This window comes from Diabrotica virgifera, chromosome 1 (assembly GCF_917563875.1).
Source record: "Diabrotica virgifera virgifera chromosome 1, PGI_DIABVI_V3a".
Taxonomy (NCBI): Eukaryota; Metazoa; Arthropoda; class Insecta; order Coleoptera; family Chrysomelidae; genus Diabrotica; species Diabrotica virgifera.
The window spans coordinates 100,751,733-100,778,561 of NC_065443.1; the positions used below are offsets into that span (position 1 = coordinate 100,751,733).

Sequence of the window (26,829 nt, forward strand, 5' to 3'; positions counted from 1 at the left end):
ATTAGGTGAATATTGATAGAAATTTTGATGGTAATCAAATTATGTAAATAAAAGTATTACATACTACTTATGTATTTTGGTAGGTTCAAGGTAGGTATCGGAGCCCGTATAACGACTAATAAATTTCGCAATCACTTGCGTCGTGCAAAGTGGCTATGTTCAAATATCATAACAAAATTTGATCAACTATTTATAAAACACTTACCAGTGAAAGATTCTTTAGCTTTGAATAAGCGAGATCTGCGGCACTCATACTAGGCACAGTTTGATGAGCTTTCACATTGGCATGCAACAATCATCTCTTCTATGTAAATAAGTCCAAAAATATAATATGAAAACTATTTAAAAAGGCAGTATAACCATTAACTAACTTTTTGTTTGTTGTTTCTCTTCCTACAAATTTTAAAACGCAACAAGCATACATTATAACCAAACCATGCACAGTCCCACAGCTGTGCCACAGCTGCCATGTTGGATAATTTTTGTCATGTCATTTGAACATCCAATCAGAACAAAGTTATAATGCGCATGCGCCCGGTCGCTAGGTTTTCCCATATAAAATTTCACCGTCATTACGCCCGTAAAGAAGTATAACTTCAAAAATGTGCAATTTCCCTATTTCATGCATGTGCAAAGATCCGATGGAACAACTATATTATGGCAGCACCTGTCAAACGTCATTCCCTTTGCCGTCCTATGTCATAAACGAGTAAATTCCAGTCAATTCGATCTGATCGATTAGAGTATTTCCGATGACAAGGGAAATAAAAGAATTCGTGTAATCTATGCTAAAGATATCCATTCATGTCACCTTTGGTGCATTGATTTCACACAAGTGAAAATATTGTTGTGTTAATTTGAAAAACTTTTTAGTGAATTTCCTTAGCAGTGACTAAGAAATACACACAGTCCAATTTACCATGGAGAAAAAACAGAAGGCCCCCAAGGAGAAACGAAGGTTAGTTTATATTGTCTGATAATGAAGTTTAGTTAATTAAGGGTTTGCTTATTTGGCTTTTATTTATGTATGGGCTAGTAACACCAACTATTGTCTTCAACATTTGGTATGATTTCTTGGTTTGAAGCGTTTAAAACTATATTTTATAACTGTTATCAAAGTTGTTAATTCAAAAATGAGTTCTGTGGAACTAGTCTTTTTGGTGTAAACATGATCACTCTTTTTGAACTATACATGGCCCACATAACTGATTAATACGAGTTTTCAATATAATATCTACTTAACCAATTTTATTATACTACTATTTTGTAACAAATTAAATCCCTCTTAAAATAATGCCTTAACAATCTTTCAATATGCATACATTGTGTTATATTGATTGAACTTGAACTATTCTTGCCATATATATTTGTTCAATATCTACCTATATAAAATCTTTGTGATGAACAATATTACCATTACATTAGATACTACAGAGTTTCTGAAGTTTCTCTATAAGAGATCAAGTAGGAAAAGGATTATACTATTATACTGACAATTAATATGACCCACTTAACATAGATATTGTGTGAGATAGTGTAATCACAAATTACCAGTTCACTACACAGTGTACATTCGTAGTGTCTTGACCTCTCCCTCACAATATCATTGTTTACTCCAAATTGGTCTCTTGTTCTTAGTTCACATATATTCATTTTACTCCACTCCCTTATATTTTTTATCTATGAACATATTGTAAAACCTAACCATTTTCTGTCTGCATTTTTCAAATATGCTTTGTAAGAGTACCTACATTTTAACTGCATTTGACGGTCTAATTCTAATAGCCCGTATCTGCCAAAAGAGGTTTTTTACAGTAGGAGGTTTTTCTGTTTTTTACAATACCCCGTATCTTCAAAAATGTTCGTATAAAAATTACAGCAATATCCCATATCGGGAATAGACTATGCCCTACCATGCGATATTCTGAGTACAAACTCAAATTATTATGATATGGGGAATTTATTATCAATTTTAGAGATATTCAGTTACAGGGTATGGTATTAGATGACCTGTATTAGAGCTTCCTAGAATTTTTTGTTTAGATCGGGGTTTTGTCGTTTTGTGCATAGATGGATAACTGTTTTGTTAATCGTTTGCCGCGAAAATCAGAAATTCAGTTTTTTTTGCAGATACGAGGTATTAGAATGAGACTATCGATATGGACACAAATTTTCTATATTACTATAATAGACTACACTACTACACCATTAATTAACTCTCAACTGGTATGGTGGGTCAATATTGATCCGACAAAATTTAGTTTGACCATTTAACCAATATTGCAATCAGAGCATGGCAGTGGCCAGCTATGAATTCCCCTATTTTCTACAGTACTCTCCAACGCTGTAACCAGGATGATCCTAAGGGTGGGTTACAACTACTGGAGGGTCTCTAAAGCCTATGGAATAGTAATGATGTTAAGCACATAGAGCTCAAAGTACATCCCAATGGGGGGAGGGGATTATAACCCCCAAAACCCCTATGACCATTATGCGTATGGACCACTGTTTTTTTAAAACTTAAGTCTTCAAATAATTTTAAGGTACAAAACACACTATAGCTTTATAGACTTTTTGACTAAAAGTCTTAATTTTTTATTTCTTTTTTTTTATAGGACGAACATAAGTAAGTTCGGATAAGGAAAAAAAGTATTAAATCAGATTGGTGTTTTTTAAATATTTCTATTATTGTCTTGTTAGTTTCTGCATCAACATGCAAAAAAATTCAATGTTTTCATAATAATAAGGTATATAATCTGTATCCATTTATTGTCTTGTTTTATATTTTTCCAAAATGTTTAATTAACAAAATAAACTAATTACAAGATAACATATTTTGCATATTATATGTAAAATCATGTAAGATTGATACTTGTGGATCTCCATTGACCCAACATACCGTAGAAGATACCACCATACCAGTTGAGAATTAAATATATGTCCTCTAAATTTTACCTTTGTCCTCTGTAAATACATCCTAGCAAGGAGTCCCCATCACATGAGTCTTAGAATGTCTCATTTTGTTATAATTTTCTACAGTATACTTTGTAAAAACTTATGATTGAAGTAAAAACTTCTAATGTAAAATGGTATATAATTTTTTTTTATTAAAAAGTTTTTAAAATTATCCAAAGGGATTTATACATCAAAACGTTTTCGGTCCTATCAGACCATCATCAATGAGAACATTTAAGCATTAGCATATGGAACTAGCCATATAATATGGTATGGTATGGTACATTGGGGCAGGGCCCACATGTGAGCCCTTCAGACATTTAGACCGCCTATGGCGGGTCCATTGTATCACCCCTATCCTACTGACCAGGTCCATAAGAACCTGGTCATCGGTTTTTCTGGGGCCCAGACTGCAATAGGCTCCCATGCCTGTCAGAATCAGCAGGAACTGCAAATGCATGAGTTTCTCCTGTTGATGCCGACCTAAGCATCTAATACTAGCCACAGAAATGGGCCCAAAAGATCTTTAAATTACATGGTTAATGCATTATAATTACTGAACACAACGACATTAAATCAATGTTAAAAGATTGTATATTACTAAGGGGAATACGCATCCCTGCCCGAAAACCAGGTGCCACAGTGAGAGGTGAAGACCAACTCTCCGTTCAACTCACAAAGAAAAACAATATTTCGTTGACTACTTAAGTTTTTAATAAAATCTTTTATAAGCTCTACTTTTATATGCAGTGGAGATAAATAATTTTTGTCCTCAGTTCTTCTAATGTCCATCCAAGAGGTTTCTTCATTAAAGCCCAGATAAGTTGTTGAACAACCCCATACAACAATGTTTTTCCATAGTTTTTGTGCTTTATGAACATTATATTGTTCTGTCTGTTTTTGTAGTGAGTTTGCAGTTTGCACCTATCATGATGTTCAACTTTTCTGAAATGTCGAAATTTTCACTCCTTTTTATAACAGCCATTCAGAGCTAGAGCTGTTCCAGAAATCTAAAATTGGGTTGTGCACTGATTAAAATTGTCTTGAAAACTTGGACTAGCTTTTGGTTCAAAGACATGTAGTTCATTTATATGTAGTACATACCTGCTTTGTAATAAATCAAAACATGTTGATTATCCTTCAAAATATATTGTTGATTATTTTGCTATGTGATATGACAATCTACAGGTCAGTGTAAGGGGTATGTAGATATAAATTTTTGAAACAATATAGTAGTTTGGTATAGGCTTTCATCTAGAACAGTTTAATTATTCTAGCATTCAATGTTGTTGAAATGTGGCTTCTTCTTATTGTGCTGTCTCCTTTTGAAGGTTGGTGATTCAAATGGCACCTCTCAACATATGACTCAAGTAGTGAGTCTTAGCCACTAAGTAGTCTTGCCACTCTTTCTCTTTTAACTTTCAGAAATCTTTTTAGTCTAAAATCTATTATAACTGGATTTAGTGTAGGAAACAGAGGTTGAACCTTGCAAAATGGACACAAGTCCGGTTTTATTTTTTTTCTGGCATATCAAGGGGTGCTTATTATAAGACTAACTTTTTCTGAAAAAATTTCGCCCCGGAACCCCCCTTTTCACCCCTTTAAATGGGGTAATTTATGGTTTTTGCAGAACGTAGCCCTTCCTGTACCTTTTACAAAAAATTTCTTTTATAGAAATATGAAGAGGACTAAATTTTCTACGATTTATTTCTGACAGCATCTCTCTATCAACCACCGTTTAGCAAGGGTGGCGCCCCAAAGTTGACAAGTTTTTAAAAAAGATGTTTTTAAAAAAAATATATTTTTCCCTAACTGTAACGGAAATTAAGAAGAAATGCTGCGGAGATTATTCACAAATAGACGATTGATTTTTTGGTATAGGTTTCACTTAAGGGTAATTGCCCTTTTTTTAATTACAGGGTGTTACATTTTAAAAAACCCCTTTTTATACCATCTGAACCGTTTATGTTAGAGTAAAAAGACTTTCAGCGATTACCCATGTACTGGTGTTATTTACAAATTTGTATAATGCACCCCCATTTTCTTCCCGGAACCACCAAAAAAAAGAAGAATTAATAAATAAAGTGATTTTCTTGGAATCCTTCACACACAATGCCCTTCATTAATACGCTTCATATATCATTTTGTGCAAGTTATTATTACCCATGCATGGACACTAAAAGCGATTTCCTAGTGCAACCCCTGTAGCCAAAAACAGTAAATAAAATGGGGGGTTGAAATTTTTTTTTTGTTTTTTGCTTTTTGATCCATATGGGCATATGCTTCATCAATAGTGCTTTTCAAAAATATATATGGTTATTGCAACATCCCTGCGCAAACCACCCCTATCCTTGAAAATATACTGCAGAAACTACCCCTATACCTTATCCAGCATGTTTTTACGATTTTCTCATTACCTATTCATTTTTTTTAAACAAAACTTATACAAGGTTAAAGACCACTATTTACTCTAAAAATTAGGTCCTATTCATTTTTTTCGTTTAAGCAACCGTTACGGCACAGTGGCGCCGTAAACCTCATATATGCTTTGACGGGCTCCAGTTTTTGTTTATTTTTTCGTCATCTGTTTGTTTTATTGATAAAGTACTTATATAAAATAAAACAACACAGTGTAACCTACAAATCATGACCTATGCACATTTTACATTCTTTGCTCCCCAAAGCTACAGTGGTGGCCCAAAATAAATTTTTTCATATTTTCGCCACCTACACGCATTTTATTGCGTTAATGCTACCTTAATAGCACAATATTCACCCCTAAGTGGTCGCTAAGCAGTGGCGGATCCAGGGAGGGGTGATGGGGGCGATCACCCCCACCCCTCTTAAACCAAGTGATATTATATTTGAAGATTATAAAAATATTCATTTATTTTTATTGAAATACTTATATTATATTAATATTATTTTTATATGAATGACTTTTTATGCTTTAGCGACAGTGGCGGATCCAGCATCGTTAAGAGGGGGGTGCCAATTGGTTAAATTTCTATAAAAATAAATGAATATTTTTATATTCTTTGAATATAATATCACTTGGTTTGAGAGGGGGGAGGTGATCACCCCCATCACCCCTCCCTGGATCCGCCACTGCGTAGCGACCACCTAAGGGTAAATATTGTGCTGTTAAGGTAGCATTAATGTAATAAATTGCATGTAGGTGGCGAAAATATGCAAAAATTTATTTTGGGCCACCACTGTGGCTTTGGGGAGCAAAGAATGTAAAATGTGCATAAGTCATAATTTGTAGGTTACACTGTGTTGTTTTATTTTGCATAAGTACTTTATCAATAAAACGAACAGATGACGAAAAAAAAACAAAAACTGGAGCCCGCCAAAGCATATATGAGGTTTACGGCGCCACTGTGCCGTAACGGTTGCTTATACGAAAAAATGAATAGGACATAATTTTTAGAGTAAATAGTGGTCTTTAACCTTGTATAAGTTTTGTTTAAAAAGAATATATAGGTAATGAGAAAATCGTAAAAACATGCTCGCCAAAAGATAGGGGTAGTTTCTGCAGTATATTTTCAAGGATAGGGGTGGTTTTCGCAGAGATGTTGCAATAACCATATATATTTTTGAAAAGCACTATTGATGAAGCATATGCCCATATGGATCAAAAAGCAAAAAACAAAAAAAAAAATTTCAACCCCCCATTTTAATTATTTTTTTTTGCTACAGGGTTGCACTAGGAAATTGCTTTTGGTGTCCATGCATGGGTAATAATAACGTCCACAAAATGATATATGAAGCATATTAATAAAGGGCATTGTGTGTGAAGGATTCCAAGAAAATCAATTTATTTATTAATTCTTCTTTTTTTTGGGTGGTTCCGGGGAAAAAATGGGGGTGCATTATACAAATTTGTAAATAGCACCTGTACATGGGTAATCGCTGAAAGTCTTTTTACTCTAGCATAAACGGTTCAGATTGTATAAAAAGAGGTTTTTTAAAATGTAACACCCTGTAATTAAAAAAAGGGCAATTACCCTTAAGTAAAACCTCTACCAAAAAATTAGTCAATTATTTGTGAATAATTGCCGCAGGATTTCTTCTTAATTTCCGTTACAGTTAGGGAAAAATATATTTTTTTTTAAAAACGTCTTTTTTAAAAACTTGTCAACTTTAGGGCGCCACCCCCGGTAAACGGTGGATGATAGAGAGATCGTGTTGGAAATAAATCGTAGAAAATATAGTCCTCTTCATATTTCTATAAAAGAAATTTTTTGTAAAAGTTACAGGAAGGGCTACGTTCCGCAAAAACCACAAATTACCCCCTTTAAAGGGGTGAAAAGGGAGGTTCCGGGGCGAAATTTTTTCAGAAAAAGTTAGTCTTATAATAAGCACCCCTTGATATACCAGAAAAAAAATAAAACCGGACTTGTGTCCATTTTGCAAGGTTCAACCTTTGTTTCCTACACTAATTATGATTGAAATTATTTGTGTAAATGTGTAGACCGACTCAATTCATACTAATTTTTTTATTTTATATTTCTACCAGTTACTTTCTATCTTGAGCTACTTGTGTTTTTTAAAAATAATTTTTTAGGAGATACTGCAACGTTTAAGTAAAAATAAAGAATGCATTTTAGAAATGATTTTTTTTCTATGACCCAGTATTCAACAATTTAATGCTTCAAAGAACAGTCATAACTACAAATTAATAACTTACTACATATTATGATAACCTTTTACAGCAGGTATTTGATTTGTCATATAATTCACACTGGTCTTGAATGATGAGCAAAATATAAAGTTCAGCTATTTAATTGTCTTTAAACAATAAGATAATATAGCAATAATTGGAGTAAGGGAGCATTCATAAACTACGTCGTTGGAAAGGGGGAGGGGGGCCTTTGCTTATTACGACGGGGAGGGGGCCAGAAGTGCACATCCGACGTCGTTTGAAGTTCACGAATATAAAAAATATACCCTATTTTAGAATGAAAAAAATTTGTATATTACTTTTATCGCATACTTTTCATTTCGTTTTTATCACTCACAGCCTTAATAATATTGCTAGCAGTATACAGGATAACAAACAATAAAACATTGTCCTATGTCTTTAAACAAACGCTTCTTTTCAGAACAACCTTTGGAAGCAATAAATATTAAACTGTTCACTTATTTACTGAATACTCTGTGTGAAAAAATTCTAAAAGAATGAATAGAAATAAAATATTCTATTCTATTTATTAGTTAGTACATTGTATCTATTTATACTTGATAAAAGAAATGGCATTGAAATCAAAACAAAATAAGTATCAAGATTTATATGATGCAGTTAAGAAAGCATAGGAACTCCGATAAGAGTGTTGTCTTTTGTCCCTATAAAGCTAATTATTAGTTGTACAGTGAATTGAGAGAGTACGCGGATAATAATGAGCTTCATAGTAATACTGATTTGGATACATTCGTAAATAAACTTTGAGAGCTAACTTTTAAAAATCTAGGAATAACATGGAATTTAAAAAAAAATCACTAAAAAGGGGGGGTCATGAGTTGCAATTGCGACGTCGGTATGAGGGGGGGGGGTCAACTGCAAACGACGCTTTACGACGGAAGGGGGGAGGGTATTAAAAACTCCAAAATTTTTACGACATAGTTTATGGATGTTCCCTAATTGTGATAAAAATGTAGAATTTTGTTCATTACACAAGCAGTGATTGTCATATTGAAATTTTGAAAGCTCTTTTCCTTTAAATTTTCAGTGATTGTGTTTTTTGTTTTTCTTTTCGTAATTGTTTCAGCTGTTCAAATTTTTATATTTTCTCTTCATTCATATATTCCACATAACCTAGTTACTTACTGTACTGTTAAGAGTTGGATTTTTTTCTTCATAAGGTATACCGCATTCGTCTATATATCTTAGAATTGTTTCGTACAATATAATTTTTGCCTTCTTGGGAGATATGTATGTACATATTTTTAAGCTTTTTTCATATCATATCATAGGTGCTGTTGTCTCTTTTGTCACGTTACTGTAATTGTGTTTTTTCTAATTGCTCATTTATATCCATTAATTCTCTTCTTCATGGGTACTGCAGTAATGCTGTTCTTTCCACCTCTTTTCGCTGAAGATTTCTATATCTGTTTTGATCCACTTAATAATACCAAATATACTCAGAACATTTTTTATATTGCATGTTTTAATTTACATTCTGCTTCATCAAAGCTATAACTAAATAGTTTGAATGTGGGAGAAGCTGCCTTGTGGCAAACCTCCGATTTTATTTTTTACATTAGATCATAATATATTTAATTTATTAAATATATCCCCATCTCCGTGGGGGGTCATGTTTGGTGCCATTCGATAGATTTTTCAAAAATATTGAATAAGTGTATTTTTCAGTTTTTGGATCTGATCTTCATTTCGCGAAATATCGCGGGATTCGTATTTAAAATATTAAATTTACCCCCCACCCCTCTCCGTGGGAAGTCGTGTTTGGTATCATTCGATAAATTTTTGAAAAATATTGAGCAAGTATTGTTTAGTTTTTTGATCTGTCATTCATTTCGCGAAATATTTGCTTTTTTCTTGTGAAACTATGGGACTCACCCATTTCCTTACGCCCCGCTTAAATCGTCAGATTTTTGAAATATACACTGTTTTGCATGTACTCAACTTACCTTATCTTAATCTGACGATTTCGAGTTTTTCTAAGGATAGATTTTTTTTCGGGCCCCCTTAACGAACTCCCCTGCATTAAGGTACATTTTCAGGGTACAAGGTTTCTCCCCATGTAATTATCTGACGCGCTCGAGTAATTGCAAAAATCATCGCTTGGGCTCCCCTACCATTACTAATAACTATTTTATTATTATCTACATCTACACTCATGTGCAAAAAAATCAATCCACTTAAAAATTTGGTCAATTTGGTGTCACGAATTTCCTAAACTCGTTGTCTGATTTAAGTGATTTTTTTACCATGTTATAGCCTTATTCATTAACAATATCGCTATAATAATATTGTTGCTAGACAGGTGTAGTTGTATACTGGGTGTACGAATCAAACTTGTTTTTTTCTCAAAGTTCGCATCACTCTGTGGACTATTCTAGCATTTATAAAATACTGAAATTAAAACCCAACTATAGCCTCAGGTCTTCTTAACATTCTGTTTTTAGATTCATTCGCTTATGTTGGATAATAAAAAAGTTAGGTACTTTAACAACTGGCCATGTTCGTCATCAGTACAGGGTGTTTCTAAATAAGTGCGACAAACTTTAAGGGCTAATTTTACATGAGAAAATAAGGACAGTTTGCTTTATAATCATATGTCCGCAAGCGCTTCGTTTTCGAGAATTTTTTTTACAAACTGACGATTTATTTATTGCTATAAAACCAGTTGAGATATGCAAATCAAATTTGGTGGGTTTTAAGACGTAGTTATTGCACATTTTTTGACATACAATTAAAAATTTAATATTTACCATTGGCGCTCAAACGGGTATTATGACCGATCATATTACCCGTATGCAGGCCAATGGTGAATATTAAATTCTTAATTGTATGTCAAAAAATGTGCAATAACTACATCTTAAAACCCACCAAATTTGATTTGCATATCTCAACTGGTTTTAAAGCAATAAATAAAATCGTCAGTTTGTAAAAAAAAATTGAACATCCCGTATCTCGGAAACGAAGCGTTTGCGGACATATGATTATAAAGCAAACTGTCCTTATTTTCTCATGTAAAATTAGCCCCTTAAAGTTTGTCGCACTTATTTAGAAACACCCTGTACTGATGACAAACATGGCCAGTTGTTAAAGTACCTAACTTTTTTATTATCCAACATAAGCGAATGAATCTAAATACAGAATGTTAAGAAGACCTGAGGCTACTTTGAGAAAAAAACACAGTTTGATTCGTACACCCGGTATACAATGACAGTTTACCCGAACAATATTATTACAGCGATATTGTTAATGAATAAGGCTATAACATAGTAAAATAATCACTTAAATCGGACAACAGATTTAGGAAATTCGAGCATCAAAAATGACCAAATTTTTAAGTGGATCGATTTTTTGCACCCGAGTGTACTTGCATTATTTTCAGACTTTTCAAAATGAACCCGATCCTCGCTGAAAATGATCTATTATCGGTTTATATCTATTTAAATTACATTTTGGAGATCTGTATGTTATTTGTTTCTCAATTTGGAATCAAAAGTCTGGTCATGTTGTTTGTCACTGAATTATGTCCCCGAATTCAATTGAATATAAAAGAGTTTGTTGAACCAGAATAAATAATTTTATTTATATTAACCTTGTTGATGTTACATGAGTTGTGTTTTCATTTTCGTTGAAACCGATTTGAAATTATATAAATTAGATTATTTTTAATGAGTATTAGTATTAGAAATAAAAGGGTTCCTAATACAGGGTGTTTCATTGGTAAAGTAACATACGTTAACTGTAGAAAGAGGATACTTAGGCGGTCTCAAAAATACCATACTTAATGGGTCTTACTCCATTAATAACAAAGATACTGGGTGTTTTAACTATTTTGCCATTTTCTTAATTGGTGCATAACTTTTTGACCACACTGTATATTTATTTTATATTTCGCACGCAAATATCATTTAAGGCGTACAATAAATTAATTTATTTACAATTTAAAAAATCCAGGTCCGGCTTAAAAAATATTGGAAAAATATTCCGACCCCAAAACAACACCATGCACATTATTTTTTTTTAAATGTATTTTTCAGTTGAAAAGAGGATAAAAACTAAATTCAGTGGTATACTTTGAATTTTCGGCAAAATGATTTTTCTGGTGAAATTTTGAATTTGAATTCTGAAATTAAGTGAATTGCGAGAGCTCTAAGTAGAAAAAAATTGAAATACAGCTTACAACTTGTCAACCACACTGTATATTGATTTTATATTTAACACGCGAATATTCTTTTAGGTGTCCAGTCAATTAATTTAATTACAATTATAAAAAATCCAGGTCCGGGATAAAAAATATTGTATAAATGTTCCAACCCAAAAAAACACCTTGTATATTAATTTTTTTTAAATGGATTTTGCATTTGAAAAGAGGATGAAAAACAAAATTAGTGGTATACTTTGAATTTTCGGCAATATGATTTTTCTGGTAAAAATTTGAATTTGAATTCTGAAATTATGTGAACTGCGAAGCTCAAAGTAAAATAAATTAAAATATGACTTAATTTTAATTAATACCATTATTTAATCTAAATTGGTAAAATATTAACATTTGCACACATAACAATAATTTTTGATGACCCCCTCTGTGGCTCAGTGGTAAGAGCGCCTACCTTTGGATCGAAAGGTCCGAATGGTCGTGAGTTCGAATCTCACCAGGGTCAGAAATTTTTCGTTTATTATAAATTAATAAATGAAAATAGTTTCTGTCCTTTACAGTTCTTTACGTCTCTTTGAAGCGTCTCAAAATTAGCGCCTCTTTGCAAAGACAATGACGTCGACTTTGCAATGTAACAAGACAATTACTCAACACACACAGTACACAGTACACATGACGCTAGGTACCTAACTACAAAAATTTACCGTACCTACGTATAAAAAAAATTTTTTGATGGTGGTAATTTCGAATAAGTACTTTAGTTTTGAATAGTGATTTTGCTGCAAATTTTCGCTGTTTTGTTATAATTTTTAGCTATTTTGTTGATTAAAGTGATGTATTCTTTCTTGACCCTTTATTATTTATTCATTATTTAAAGATGAATATTCGCCAAAAACTATTTTTCACACATAATAAAAAACACTAAAATATTAACATTTTACCAATTTAGATTAAATAATGGTATTAATTAAAATTAAGTCGCATTTTAATTTTTTCTACAAGAGCTCTCGCAATTGACATAATTTCAGAATTTAAATTCAAAATTTTACCAGAAAAATCATTTTGTCGAAAATTCAAAGTATACCACTAATTTTGTTTTTCATCCTCTTTTCAAATGCGAAATCCATTTTAAAGAAAATTAATACACAAGGTGTTTTTTTGGGTCGGAATATTTACACAATGTTTTTTTAACCGGACCTGGATTTTTTATAATTGTAAATAAATTAAATGATTGGACACCTAAAAGAATATTCGCGTGTTAAATATAAAATCAATATACAGTGAGGTTGACAAGTTGTAAGCTGTATTTCAATTTTTTTCTACTTAGAGCTCTCGCAATTCACTTAATTTCCGAATTCAAATTCAAAATTTCACCAGAAAAATCATTTTGCCGAAAATTTAAATTATAGCACTGAATTTAGTTTTCATCCTCTTTTCAACTGACAAATCCATTTTAAAAAAATTTAATGTACAGGGTGTTGTTTTGGGGTCGGAAAATTTTTCCAATATTTTTTAATCCGGATCTGGATTTTTTACAATAGGGATGTTCACAAAAAATTAAAAAGTCATTTCAAACATGTAAAACGATTAAGAAACAACCTAGGAATAATTGTCCAAAATTTCAACAAAATTGAAAAAGCCTTTCTATAAAAAATCTTTATTAGAAATCTAGCATTATTTTAAATTTCAAGAACGCTTCTCTATTGGCCTGACGTCACTAGTTGCATACCCCAAGCGCGCGCCATTCTCATAGTGTTTGACGTTTCAGGTCATTTTATTTTGTTCTCTTCTTGTTTTATCAGGGTTAAAGTGGAGTTTTATAGTGAATTTGTTTAGTTTAAAGTGGATAGACTGTTTGTAAGGACATATTTTGGGTTTTACAAAAATAAACAAATAAAATGGAAGAAGGTTTTCAGAAAGCCGATTCGTATAAACTACCGACTGTAGTGTAGATGTAACAATGGTGTATGATTTATTGGCATCTTGTAAAAAAATAAATCTACCACAGCTTTACTGAGTGTATATTCCATATAATTTTCCATGTCTTCTTTAAGCTAAAAAAATAAATGCTTAATACTCCACAAAAAAAAAATAGAGAAAGTTGTATGCATGCATTGTACGCATGCATATTGTATACATACATTGGCTGGTTATTACTTTACCTTGGTTAGGTGTATTAAAAATATTTTTATTCTTCTTCATGTGCCTTGTCCGTTGTGGACGTTGGCTATCATCATGGCAATTTTAATTTCATTTGAGGCGTTTCTGAATAACTCGATCGATTTTTGTCCAAATCATTGGCGTAAGTTTTTAAGTCATGAGTGTCTTTTCTTCCGGGTCCGCGTTTGCTCTCTATTTTACCTTGCGTTATCAGTTGGAGTATACGATATTTATCATGCCTCATGATATGACCGAAATATTTAAGATTTCGTTTCTTAATTGTAAAAGAGATTTCTTTTTGTTTTCCCATTCGACGCAATACCTGTACGTTGGTGTGGGTCGCCCAGGATATTTTGAGGATACGTGGGTACACCCACATCTCGAATGCCTCTAGCTTTTTCATTAATGTTTCCATTACTGTCCAGGCCTCTGTTCCATATAGCAATAACATTTTAGCAGCCGCATTTTTAGTGGGAGAGATATTATGTCGCAATGGGTGAAAATATTTCTCATGCATGTTGTTAAATGTTGCTATGTCCTTTTCAACTCTAGATCTTATTTCGGTTGTTTCGTATTTCGAGTTGACAACTGTTCCAAGGTAAAAAATATTTTTGAACTTGGGTATTATACATTTTCATTTCAACCAATCTTTTCACTAAATTATTAATGATTTTAATATAATATAAAGTCATACCTACATCCACATGTAGTTATTTCAAGGTTTACTTTTACTGTATGTATTATTAGAATCCCGTTTTTAGGAATATCCCAGTTTAAGGAATACAAATTTGAGGTCCCGAAACTTTTTCATTTACTCTTTAAGGGGGTAGGTGCAAAATCTTGGTCCAATGCTATTTAAATTCATTCATTTTTTTCGAATCCTGAGAAAACTAATAAGTATTTTTGAAAAATGTAAATGCAGAAAGAACAATTACATTATTACCAAGGGCCGAAAGTCTCTGGAAAACTTCTATAATGTTTATTTTATTAAGTTAGTTCTTTAAGTTAGTTATTTTAAGTTCTAGCTGCAACAAACCATTTCTTTCTCTGTTTTAAATTGGCTGGAACGGTAATAAAAATCTTGTCAGAACTGTTTTTTGATGTATTTACACACCCAAGAACAAAACACCACTTATTTGGCTTTATTTTTAATAATTAAATACGTAAAAAACTGCGCACATTCAAATACCCTTCGTAAATAAGTATACAAAACTAGTCGTCGATCAAAGACGTTACGACTGCTGACGTCACAGACCGTAGCCTCGCTGTAGGGTACCGTTTTTCTAGCCTCCAAGAAAATCAGCATTATGAACTCATTTATCTTAAAAAATATACATTTTTAAACAGTTTTATGATTGTTACGTTTTTATATACCTTGTAATCTATTGAATTTAACTATATTTAAAAATTAGTGAACATCCCTATTGTAAATAAATTAGTTTATTTTACACCTTAACTGATATTTGCGTGCCAAATATAAAATAAATATACAGTGTGGTTAAAAAGTTATGAACCAATTAAGAAAATGGCAAAATAGATAAAACACCCAGTATCTTTGTTATTAATGGAGTAAGATCCATTAAGTATGGTATTTTTGAGATCGCCTAAGTGTCCTCTTTCTACAGTTAATGTATGTTACTTTCCCCAATGAAACACCCTGTATATCTTTGTTTCAACATTTAACGGTTTGGTTACATTTGTCTCCTTCTCCTCAAAGAAAGGTGGTATATCTTTAATAAGGATCTTATCTTTCCAATTTTTATCTTTTTTAATTTCTCATACTAGGTTTTTCAATATACAGTGATGAACGCGCTAATAACCAACAAAATAACGCAAAAGATGGACAACATAATGGGTTGTGAAATAAAAAGAGAAGAAAATAGTAGAGGTGGGAAATTATCGGTATTAACCTATAAAACATTACCACTTACATTAGTTTCCCACCTTTAGAGGTTATCTAAGAGCTAGTTGACTTTAGTCATACGTATGATGTTAATGTGACATTAACATTTTTTAATTTTGAATAATTTTGACGGAGCTGTTAGAACGAATAGAATGAGTGAGTGTGGAAGCAAGGCTGCCCATAAATAAATCAAAAACAATGATTATGATTCATGAATTAATAATTTTACTTTGTTTTTTAAAATATTTTTATTTAAAAACTAATTTAAAAATTAAATAGATACAGTTTTCCCATTCCCCCAGGCAAAAAATATTCAGCTAAGTACTACCTTGTCATATTTTGACGTTTATTTGTGTCAGTCGAAAGCTAACGTCTAAAGGTGGGAAACTAGTTTAAGTGGTCATGTTTTATAGGTTTATAACGATAATTTCCCACCTTTACTAGTTTCATCTCTTTTTATTCACAACGCATTACGTTGCCCATCTTTTGCGTTATTTTGCCGGTTATTAACTCGCTCATCACTGTAGAACAGGGGTAGGAAAACTTTTTCTAGTAAGGGCCACAAAATGTTTTTGGTCTATTACCGAGGACCGCAATATTTTTTTACCTCAACATGTTCGACCTTTTACTAATTTTGTTCAGGGTTGGGGGGGGGGGGTATGGTTTGAAATCAACTTTTCAAGTACATTTTTGTGAATTTTGTTTGAAACTATGGTAGAATTATTTTATTTCTAAATTAATAAACATAATCAGTAAAATTCGAAGAATATTAAAAAAAATTCAAGACAAAATATTGAAAAATAAGTCAACGGTGGCATATTTCTACAGACACCTCAAAAAAATGGATTTTGCAGTAGACATTAAAACTTGTAGTTGGATCATATTAAATAAAAAATTCAAGAATATTTATTAGCTTATGACTTTCTTGAGATAATGCTGTCGACTTTTTTGTTTTAACAATTTTTGAGTTTTCGGTGTACTTAAAAGTCAAAATAACAAATTTTTTTGTAAACAGGGTGATGAAAATCAACATACTGTTAAACAAAAAAAAATATCTCGACAGCGTTATCTCACGAACTGTCTAAAGAAAATATATGAAAAATTTCAGGTGGATCTGTAGAGTAGCTTTCGAGTTAAATGTCCACCGCCTTTGAAAAAGCAATTTTAAGAAAAACGCGATTAAAGTTTTGACAACTTTCATTTTCAATTCCTTTTTTGTCTATCAAATCGTAAAGTGATGAATACCGGAATATGTTTTTGAATCGTCATTTAAATAAAAATAGACAGTTATAAATTTTAAAAAATCTTAGATTCCCTTCATTGTTTTTGTTTTCTTTGAAAGAATTAAATAATAAAAAAAATATTTATGAAACACATTATCTATTATTTCCAAACTTATTTAAGGTATATTAGTATTTATTAAAAGACGAAAAACGAATCTTAATGGCTTTTATAAAGTTTTAGTTTTTTTTATGTCCTTGTTCATGATTCATTCTATTTCGGGTGGAAATCTAGTCAAAGCATCATCAATTCCGGTCCTCAATGGATTGTATCGATAAGTCGAACTATAAATTTAGCTATGTACTTTTGGACATTTGCAAAGATTGGTAAAATGCAAAAATATTGAAAAAATATGCAAATTAATCTATAATACCATTTTCAAATTCCGTCAGCAAGTTACAAAGTTTTTCTTCATAAATGTTAAACTTATTTTCTGGTACATTGTTTTTAATGATTTTAATGAGGGAAATAGTTTAACTAATTTTTTCTTTTTTATATGAACAATGAATAGTTTGTGTTTCATTTTAAAAGTTTCATTTTGCGTTCAAAACTTGTAAATTTAGCAAATGTGCTGCAGTTTTTCATTTCTTCAAATAAAGCAATTTCCTCCCCTAATTCACAGCATCTTTTAAGAACCTTTTCTAAACTCAACTACTGAATATGATTGTGGTATAAGACATCACTATGATCTATTTCTAACTTTTCCAAAAATGCTATGAATGCACGATGATTTATTCCTTTTGAACAAATAAAATTAACAATATTTGTTGTAATTGAAATAACGTTGTCTACTTTCAAATCATTTTTGCACAATACCTGCTGATGGATTATGCAGTGAAAAAATAATAAATAATGTTCTGGAAATTGTTTATGAATGTAATCTTTAAGTTTTCTCAACATTACAATATTAGTTCCTGTTAAATTTAGTGCTCCGTCAGTTGTTGTTACACTTACTAGGTGGTTACGGGTTAATTTAAAATTTTCTAAACAGTTCCTGACTACTTCAAACATATCGTTTCCATTTGTTGAAATATCATGGATTTAATGTAGGGTGCCGACAAAACTCTGTGTCGGGAACCCAAATAATTGCCCGCGGTATGTTGAAAATTTGCGGAAAAATGACCCGCTGCAAAAGTATTAATTATTAGCTGCATTATCTATATTTAATTATTAATATTAGTAAGAATTAAAAAAAAAATTCCACGGGCCGCAAAAAAATATCTGAAGGGCCGCATGCGGCCCGCGGGCCGCACTTTGCCCACCCCTGCTGTAGAATAATCAAAATCCTCATTACGGGACATGCCCTTCATCGTTCACCCGGTCTGTTCCTTGAAACAGACCGGGTGAACCATTCACAATGTGATAACTGGTTGCAAGCATCATAAAGAGTCATAAAATTTATACCATCACAGCTAATTTTTGCTGGATTCTTTGATAAAAGTACTTACCATTAACTGGTAGTATTGTCCGACAAATTTTTAAGGGTACTCCAATTGTCGGACGCACCGAAAAGTTTAGAAACCTCTATTTACGAGACGCCCCCTCTCGAAACTTTTCCGTATCTATTAGAAAAGGTGTCCGACTCGAGATGAATAACTGAATAAATAAAGTCTCGGGAGGGATGTAACCATGATTTTTTTAAATTGTGGTCCCAAGACCTTAAAATTATCGACAGTGAGAATATGACCAAATTTTTTCGTCCTGTAGCTATGGTAGGTCTTGATGCCATCACTTTCGGTCTCTCCTCATTCATTTGTAGGCTCATATTTTTTGGGGCACTTAAATATTTTGTTTAACTTATTACTTATTCCGGCAGTTAAGGCACTGGATAAAATAGCAGCTTAAATAGGTTATATTATGCATTTCAATTTATCGCATGTAGAGTTTAAATTTCTTTTTGTTATCAGTTTGTAGGTTACCACTGTTTTATTATCTATAATGTTTATTATTATTCAGTTGTGATAAGGGATTTTTGTTTTATAAATGTCTAATTGGTATATATTTTTATGTAATCTCAAAGAAATAATAACTAGTGATGGGCCATGTTGTTAATTCTTGTGAAATACAATTAAGACAAAGCTGTCTGAATGTAAATAATTATATTGTTGTATTTGCTTTTGTGAATTTTAATACGCGTCGTACTGTAGTCAGTTACAGTACAAGTTAATTACTCTATCTTTATGTGTATTAAGGACATCGGTACATAATTCGCAAATATTTTACGGCTATCCCTACTTTTTCTGTCTTTACACGGCAAATTACGTGTAGTAAAATGCACACTGGTATGGATATGTAAACATTACTAGAATGTCATTCTACTTGACAACGTCATCATTAACTTTAAAGAGATGGCTTTTGAATGTTATTGGATAGCTGTTATTCACTACCTATGTATTCAGTGATTGTAATAATTTATATGTACAACAAAAACTGATACTCAATCGAGAAAAGAGAAAAAGTGTTAAAGTGATTTTTTAATAATATATTGTTACTATGGAACGTTTACAATTTTGAACATCTTTAACAAAAAAATACTTGGATCACAGAATATATCCTGATGTATTCTCTGCTTGGATCTTCCATAAATAATAAACAATAAATAACTTTTTATTAAGTTCACGTCTTAAATCAATTATTTATCAAATACACTATCAGTATTAGTTGATCAACAACTCAAAATATTCCCGATGCCATGTCAAATATTTAAAACTGTCACTGTTTTGTCATCATATTCTATTTGACTCAGTGCGTTGTATGACAAAGATAGCGAATGTTCGATTTGGAAAATATCACCACGGAGATGGTGTCCATTTTTTTTCGAATCCTGAAAAAAGTAATAAATATTTTTTAAAAATTTAAACGCAGAATGAAAGGCTAAATTATTATCGAGGGCCGAAAGTCCCTAGAATAAATAAACAGTTTCTTTTGAATGAGATATTTGAAATTAAAAAAAACACTACATTTTCTCTTAGTTTTTCACCCCTGTAATTTATTAAAATAAACATTATATAAGTTTTCAGGGACTTTCGACCCTCGGAAAGAACGTAATATTTCATTTTGCGTTTAAATTTTTCAAAAATACTTATTAGTTTTCTCAGGATTCGAAAAAAGTGAATCCCCATTTGAATAGCACTGCAGCCGAAAATACGTACCCATCCCCTTAAGCTACAATTGATTGCAATAACAATTGCATTTTTAATTACATTGTAGTCAATTAGTTTCCATTAACATATAAGTTCTCGGGAACCTGGTATATCGGGGTCCGGACAAATAATTCCCAGACAAATAATCCCGGACAAAAAATCCCCACAAATTATCCCTGGACAAAAAATCCCCGGACAAAAAATCCCCACAAAAAATCCCGCACAAAAAATCCCCACAATTTTTTTTGACAAAATATCCCCACAAAATATCCCGGACAAAAAATCCCCAAGAAATATTTGCTGCCTAATAGTTATCTAAAAGTTTCCCGAAATTTTAACAAATTTCGAATTCCAATTCCATGCTGAAAACTCCAAATTTTACATGCCAAAGGTGTGTGAGTTTCTTCAAAAATCGTGGAAGATATAAGGAATCAGCTAAAACCCCGTTTTCATGTCAGGCGCTTAACGCGCGTTTACAACTACATGCATTTTACTGAAGATGGTTCATATGCTAACGCGCGTTTTAGGTCATTAAGACGCGCGTTGGCTTGTGAACGGTTTCAAGTAAAATGTATCTTGTTGTAATCACGCGTATCAAAATGCGCGTTAAGTGCCTGTCATGAAAACGGGACCCTAGTAGTCTAAGAGCTGGGAGCGGATTTTGTGCGTGATAAGTAATATGGAAAAACTATACGGGGATATGTTGAATTAGTTGTGTACATGACTTTCACCAACGACCGGAAACCAGAGTTCGGGCCGAGGGTATTTATAAGGGGTCAAAGTCGAGGATTTTATTATTTTTTTTTATGACGCTCATGATCGAGATAGTGCACCAAAATTTGAGAATAAGTAGGTCATGACGTACCTAAGTAAAACCTCTAGGGGCCCAACGCTGCGTGGCCGACAAAGGGGTGGGGGTAGGGGTGAATATAAAAAATATAACGGGTTTTTTTGCGGCGTTCGTGATTGAGATAGTGCACTAAAATTTGGGTATAAGTAGACCATGACATAAATAATTAAAATCCCCAGAGCCGGAAACCAGAGTGAGTAAGGAAGGTAGTTATAAGGGGTCAAAGTTCCGTTTTTTATTATTTTTTTGTGACGCTCATGATCGAGATAGCGCGCCAAAATTTGGGAATAAGTAGGTTATGACGTAACTAAGTAAAATCTCCAGGAGTGGAACGCTGCGTGGTCGACAAAGGGGTGGGGCAGGGGTCAATATAAAAAAATGTAAGGGGTTTTTTGCGACGTTCGTGATTGAGATGTGAGTGCACCAAAATTTTTAAATAAGTAGATCATGACATAGCTAAGTAATATCCCCAGAGGCGGAAACCAGAGTGGCGGACGAGGGTAGTTATAAGGGATAAAAGTCGCAGATTTTAATATTTTTTTTGTGGCGCTCATGATGGAGATTGTGCACTAAAATTTGGGAATAAGTAGGTTATGACGTAACTAAGTAAAATCTTCAGGGGCGGAACGCTGCTTGGGGTACAAAGGGGTGGTACGCAGGGGTGAGTATAAAAATATATGGGGGTTTTTTTGCCGTTCGTGATCGAGATAGTGCACCAAAATTTGGGAATAAGTAGATCATGACATTACTAAGTAAAATCTTCAGGGGCGGAACGCTGCGTGGGGGACAAATGTTGTGCCGGGTCACAAAAAAAATAATACACACTGCGACTTTGACCTCTTAAAACTACCCTCATCCCCAACTCTGGTTTCCGGCTCTGGGGATTTTAATTAGCTAAGTCATGGTCTACTTATTCCCAAATTTTGGTGCACTATCTCAATCTAGCACGTCGCAAAAAACCCCTTATATTTTTTATATTCACACCTACCCCCACCCCTTTATCGGCCAAGCAGCGTTCCACCCCTGGAGATTGTACTTAGTTACCTCATGATCTACTTATTCCCAAATTTTGGTGCACTATCTCGATCATGAGCGTCACAAAAAAAATAATAAAAACGGCGATTTTGACCTCTTATAACTACCCTCATGCCCAACTCTGGTTTCCGGCTCTGAGGATTTTACTTAGTTATGTCATGGTCTACTTATTCCCAAATTTTGGTGCACTCTGTCAATCACGAACGTCGCAAAAAAACCCCTTATATTTTTTGTATTCACCCCTGCCCCACCCCTTTGTCGGCCACGCAGAGTGCCACCCCTGAAGATTTTACTTAGTTACGTCATGACCTACTTATTCCCAAATTTTGGTGCACTCTCTCGATCATGAGCGTCACAAAGAAAAAATAATAAAAACGGCGACTTTGACCCCTTATAACTACCCTCATCCCCAACTCTGGTTTCCGGCTCTGGGGATTTTACTTAGTAATGTCATGATCTACTTATTCCCAAATTTTGGTCTACTATCTCAATCACGAACGTCGCAAAAAACCCTTTATATTTTTTATATTCACCCCTACCCCCACCCCTTTGTCGGCCACGCAGCGTTCCGCCCCTAGAGATTTTACTTAGTTACGTCATGACCTACTTATTCCCAAATTTTGGTGCACTATCTCGATCATAAGCGTCATAAAAAAATAATAAAAACGGCGACTTTGACCCCTTATAACTACCCTCGGCCCCAACTCTGGTTTCCGGCCGTTGGTGAAAGTCATGTACACAACTAATTCAACATATTCCCGTATAGTTTTTTCATATTACTTATCACGCACAAAATCCGCTTCTATCTCTCCGACCCATATTTTCCACAATTTTTTAAAAACTCACACATTTTTTGTCATGTATAAACAAATAAAGTTAACAAAAATATAACACAAATAAAGTTTTCAGCATGGAATTGCAATTCCAAATTGGTTAAAATTTCAGGAAAACTTTTAGAGTTTAGTGAAACTATTCGGCAGCAAATATTTCTAGGGGATTTTTTGTCCGGGATTATTTGTGGGGATATTTTGTGCAAAAAAATTTGGGAATTATTTGTCCGGGATTTTTTGTGGGGATTTTTTGTCCAAGGATTATTTGTCCGGGGATTTTTTGTCCAGGGATAATTTGTGGGGATTTTTTGTCCGGGGAATGTTTGTCCTAGCTTCGGTATATCTGCTATAGCTCTGCTCCGGGTTTTCTCTTATTTCTATTAATTGTACTCTTAGAAAAATCATTCATTTCTGAGTTCTCTTCTTGGCGAGTTCTTTTGTCTTTATATTGTGACGGGTAGCTCTTTCAGGACGGCACACTCAGTAAAACACAGGTTAAAAATAAAGTAAATACAATACACAACACATATATATATATATATATATATATATATATATATATATATATATATATATATATATATATATATACAATAGCAATTACGCTACACGGAATCAATATATCTGCACACTCAGACTCGTAGCTTATCGCATTTCAATCCAATTTCAATAACAATCAAACATCGACACACAGTCGCCCATCCATCATCTCCAGATCGGAGATGGCCGCCACTACCGTTCACTGCGAATACAGTTCCGGAGGAACGCCTCCTCATTACAGAGCGCGCCCACCTCGACAAAGTTCCAACTCAATCCATTGCATCTCTGCCATTTGAGTTCTTCCTGGTTCAGTACGCCAAGCAGAACTGATTCATGAGTTTCCTTGCTCGTCTTAAATACACTCTCGGTAGCCATCTCTCCTTTGGTTTCTCCTAGTGGTGGTACGTAGGGGGGCTGTGCCACTATGGATACTCATTCGATCCTCTGCGGTTGACCTGCCGAACGCCAGCTGCAAGCATCATATCATTACAATATCATGGTAGTGCGCTGATACCATGCCAAAGCTATAAATCTCAATAGTCGCCAGCACTCTGTTTCGTATATCTACTTTACTCTATAGTCCATGACATCTACTTCATGACACTCTATTTCTCTCTATGCTTCTTTCTCCTCTTATCTTTCCCTGTATTAGCAATCTTAGCATTTCATATCGCTGTCCTCATTACGTGTCCAAGATATTGTAACTTTCTTATTTTTATTGTGTTTATTATTTCGTATTCTTTGGTAGGTCTAGCAATACTTCCATGTTCTTTTTTTTCTTCTGTGTTCATGCTATTCTAACCATCACTGACTGCAGCTTATTTATGAATGTCTTGCTTCAGTGTACTAGTCCAAGTAATGAAGCTTAAAATAGGACTAAACGTCGCAATTTTTACAGAATGGATCGATTTGCTTGAAAATTTGAGAATAAGTAGTGGATAGTATAAGGATCAAAATCTATATTCTTATGATGCCGAAAGGCTCTTTTACCATGTGGGTGGAAATTTTTTATTATATTTTGACCACAAAAGTTGGTAAAAACATTCATTCTAAGCAAAAAACGTTCTATATATTTTTGTGATAAAATTAATAGTTTTCGATTTATTCGCTATCGAAAGTGTTAGTTTTATATCGAAAAAATCAATGTTTTTAATAAGTTTTCTGCTAATAACTCCAAAAGTTTTCGTTTTATCAAAACAACTTTACTTAACAAAAATGTAGCTTTTGAAAAAATCAACAAAACCGTGTTTTTAATTTTCTTTAAGACGAATAGTAATCGAGCTATACTTTATTATATGTTAGCTCTTCTTCGTTAAATCCTAAATATTGTAGTTTCTAAGTCAAAAGACGGGAAAACTATGCATTTTTCGAGGATAACTTGTTGAAACTAATTTAAAGTATTTAAAAATATCTATCTCCAGAAATAGAAAAAAAGTCTGTAGCTCAAAAATTAAATGACTTATAATGAAAAGAATGTCAGTCCCTATTTTTTTCAGCGAAAAAGTGATCGGAAGCAACCGCCCAAATCACCACCCTAATTCTAATTAAAATTAGTCATTGACCTTATTTGGTCTTCTTTATTTATGTATTATTAATAGGTTCTAGAAGTTTGACCGGCCTAGAATGATTGGTTTTTAAGCGAATTTAGTTAAAAGCGAATAACGAATTTTTGGAGTTTGGAAAAAAATGGCTTTTTCTTCAGAATAGAAAGATTAGCATCAGATATAGGAACAAATGTTTAATAATGAAATTGTAGCTTATTTAATTCCCAAGAGCCTGATTTGCAAAAAAATTTTCTACGGCAACAATTCAGTGAACTATTGACAATTAAAAGTTGTAATAACATGCAAAAACCATCGTTAACAACCCTTTCAAAGTCACCTCTTTTTGCGACTGAGGATTTTTAAAAGATTTAATAATAATACGCTTATAGATCTTGTAAAAGTCCACAAAATTCTTTTTTACCAAACTTTCTAAGATAAAAAATAAAAAAGTTAAAAAATCAATATATTTTTTTGAAAAAAAAAAGGAGGAATCCAATTGGAAGCATAATAATGTAAGTTAGGGGTGTTTTTAGTCATCGGCCTTATTCATTCTTCTTTATTTATGTATTATTAATAGATTCTAGAAGTTTGAGTAGCTTAAAATGATTAATTTAAAAAAAAACTAGAGTTAAAAGCGAATAACGCATTTTTGTAGTTTGGTAAAAAATGTCATTTTCTTCAGAATAGAAAGATTAGTATCAGAGATACGAAAAAATGTTTAAATATTAAATTATAAGTTATATAATTCCCAAGAACTTGGTTTGAAAAAAATTTTTCTACGGCAAAAATTGAGTGAATCATAAATGAGTACAATTGGTAAAACATTGATTTTTTCGATATAAAACTAACACTTTCGATAGCGAATAAATCGAACACTATTAATTTTATCAAACAAATGTATAAAACATTTTTTGCTTAGAATCAACGTTTTTATCAAGTTTTGCGGCCAAAATATAATAAGAAATTTCCACCCCCGAGATGGGGTGGCAACCACCCCCATGGTAAAAGCGCCTTTCGGCATCATATAGATTTTGATCCTTGGACTATCCAGTAATTATTCTCAATAAATTGTATTTTTCTCTCTTTGATAACTAACCAGTTATTTTCTATTTTCACATTAACATAATATCTGTAAGAAACCTGAACATTAGTGTACCTATTTTTATTTCACCTGGACAAACCTTCGTACCATATCCCAAGTGGTAAATATTAAACACTTATCAAAACTTAATTAAAATGTAATTTTTTGTTAATGCGTTTTGTTGTTTATCAAAAATAACTTGCTCGAAACAAATGTCGTATAATCCACAGGAATTAACCTAGTTTTGATAACGTAAATGATATTTATCTCGAGAAGTTTCTGGAAGACAGTGTTTTCAAAATGTAAAACAAAAAAAAAACAATTTTTACTTTAGTTACGTATAAACTGAGTAGAAAATTAAATACACTTAAGAGGATTGTCCGATAAATAAGTGGCCTCTGATGCGAATTCTGATAGTCTAAGAGCTAGTGAACCCTCCGAGTAACTCTCTTCGTGTAAGGCTAGAAATTTGTATAGTGATAATTCATAGCACACCAAGGCTAAAAACCAAGACCTGGCAGGCATCAGCCCTGCACGTGTATCTACCAGGTGAATCGAAAAGTGCATAGTTTAGGGGGTAAAATAAACTTTTTCCTGTAAGTTTAAATTTAAGTATGTGATTGAGTAAGTCATTTAGAAGAAATGTGTA

General features: G+C 32.8%; 1 protein-coding gene across 1 annotated transcript in view; it reads left to right on the forward strand.

The window, feature by feature from the left end:
- The first annotated feature begins 743 nt into the window (after positions 1-743).
- The window catches only part of LOC114349416 (hypoxia-inducible factor 1-alpha), a 356,521-nt gene continuing 330,435 nt past the window's right edge, over positions 744-26,829 (forward strand). The window contains exon 1 of the mRNA XM_028299786.2: positions 744-958. Coding sequence (XP_028155587.1) covers positions 921-958 — 38 coding nt within the window. The 5' untranslated portion in view covers positions 744-920. The remainder of the gene's footprint in view (positions 959-26,829) is intronic.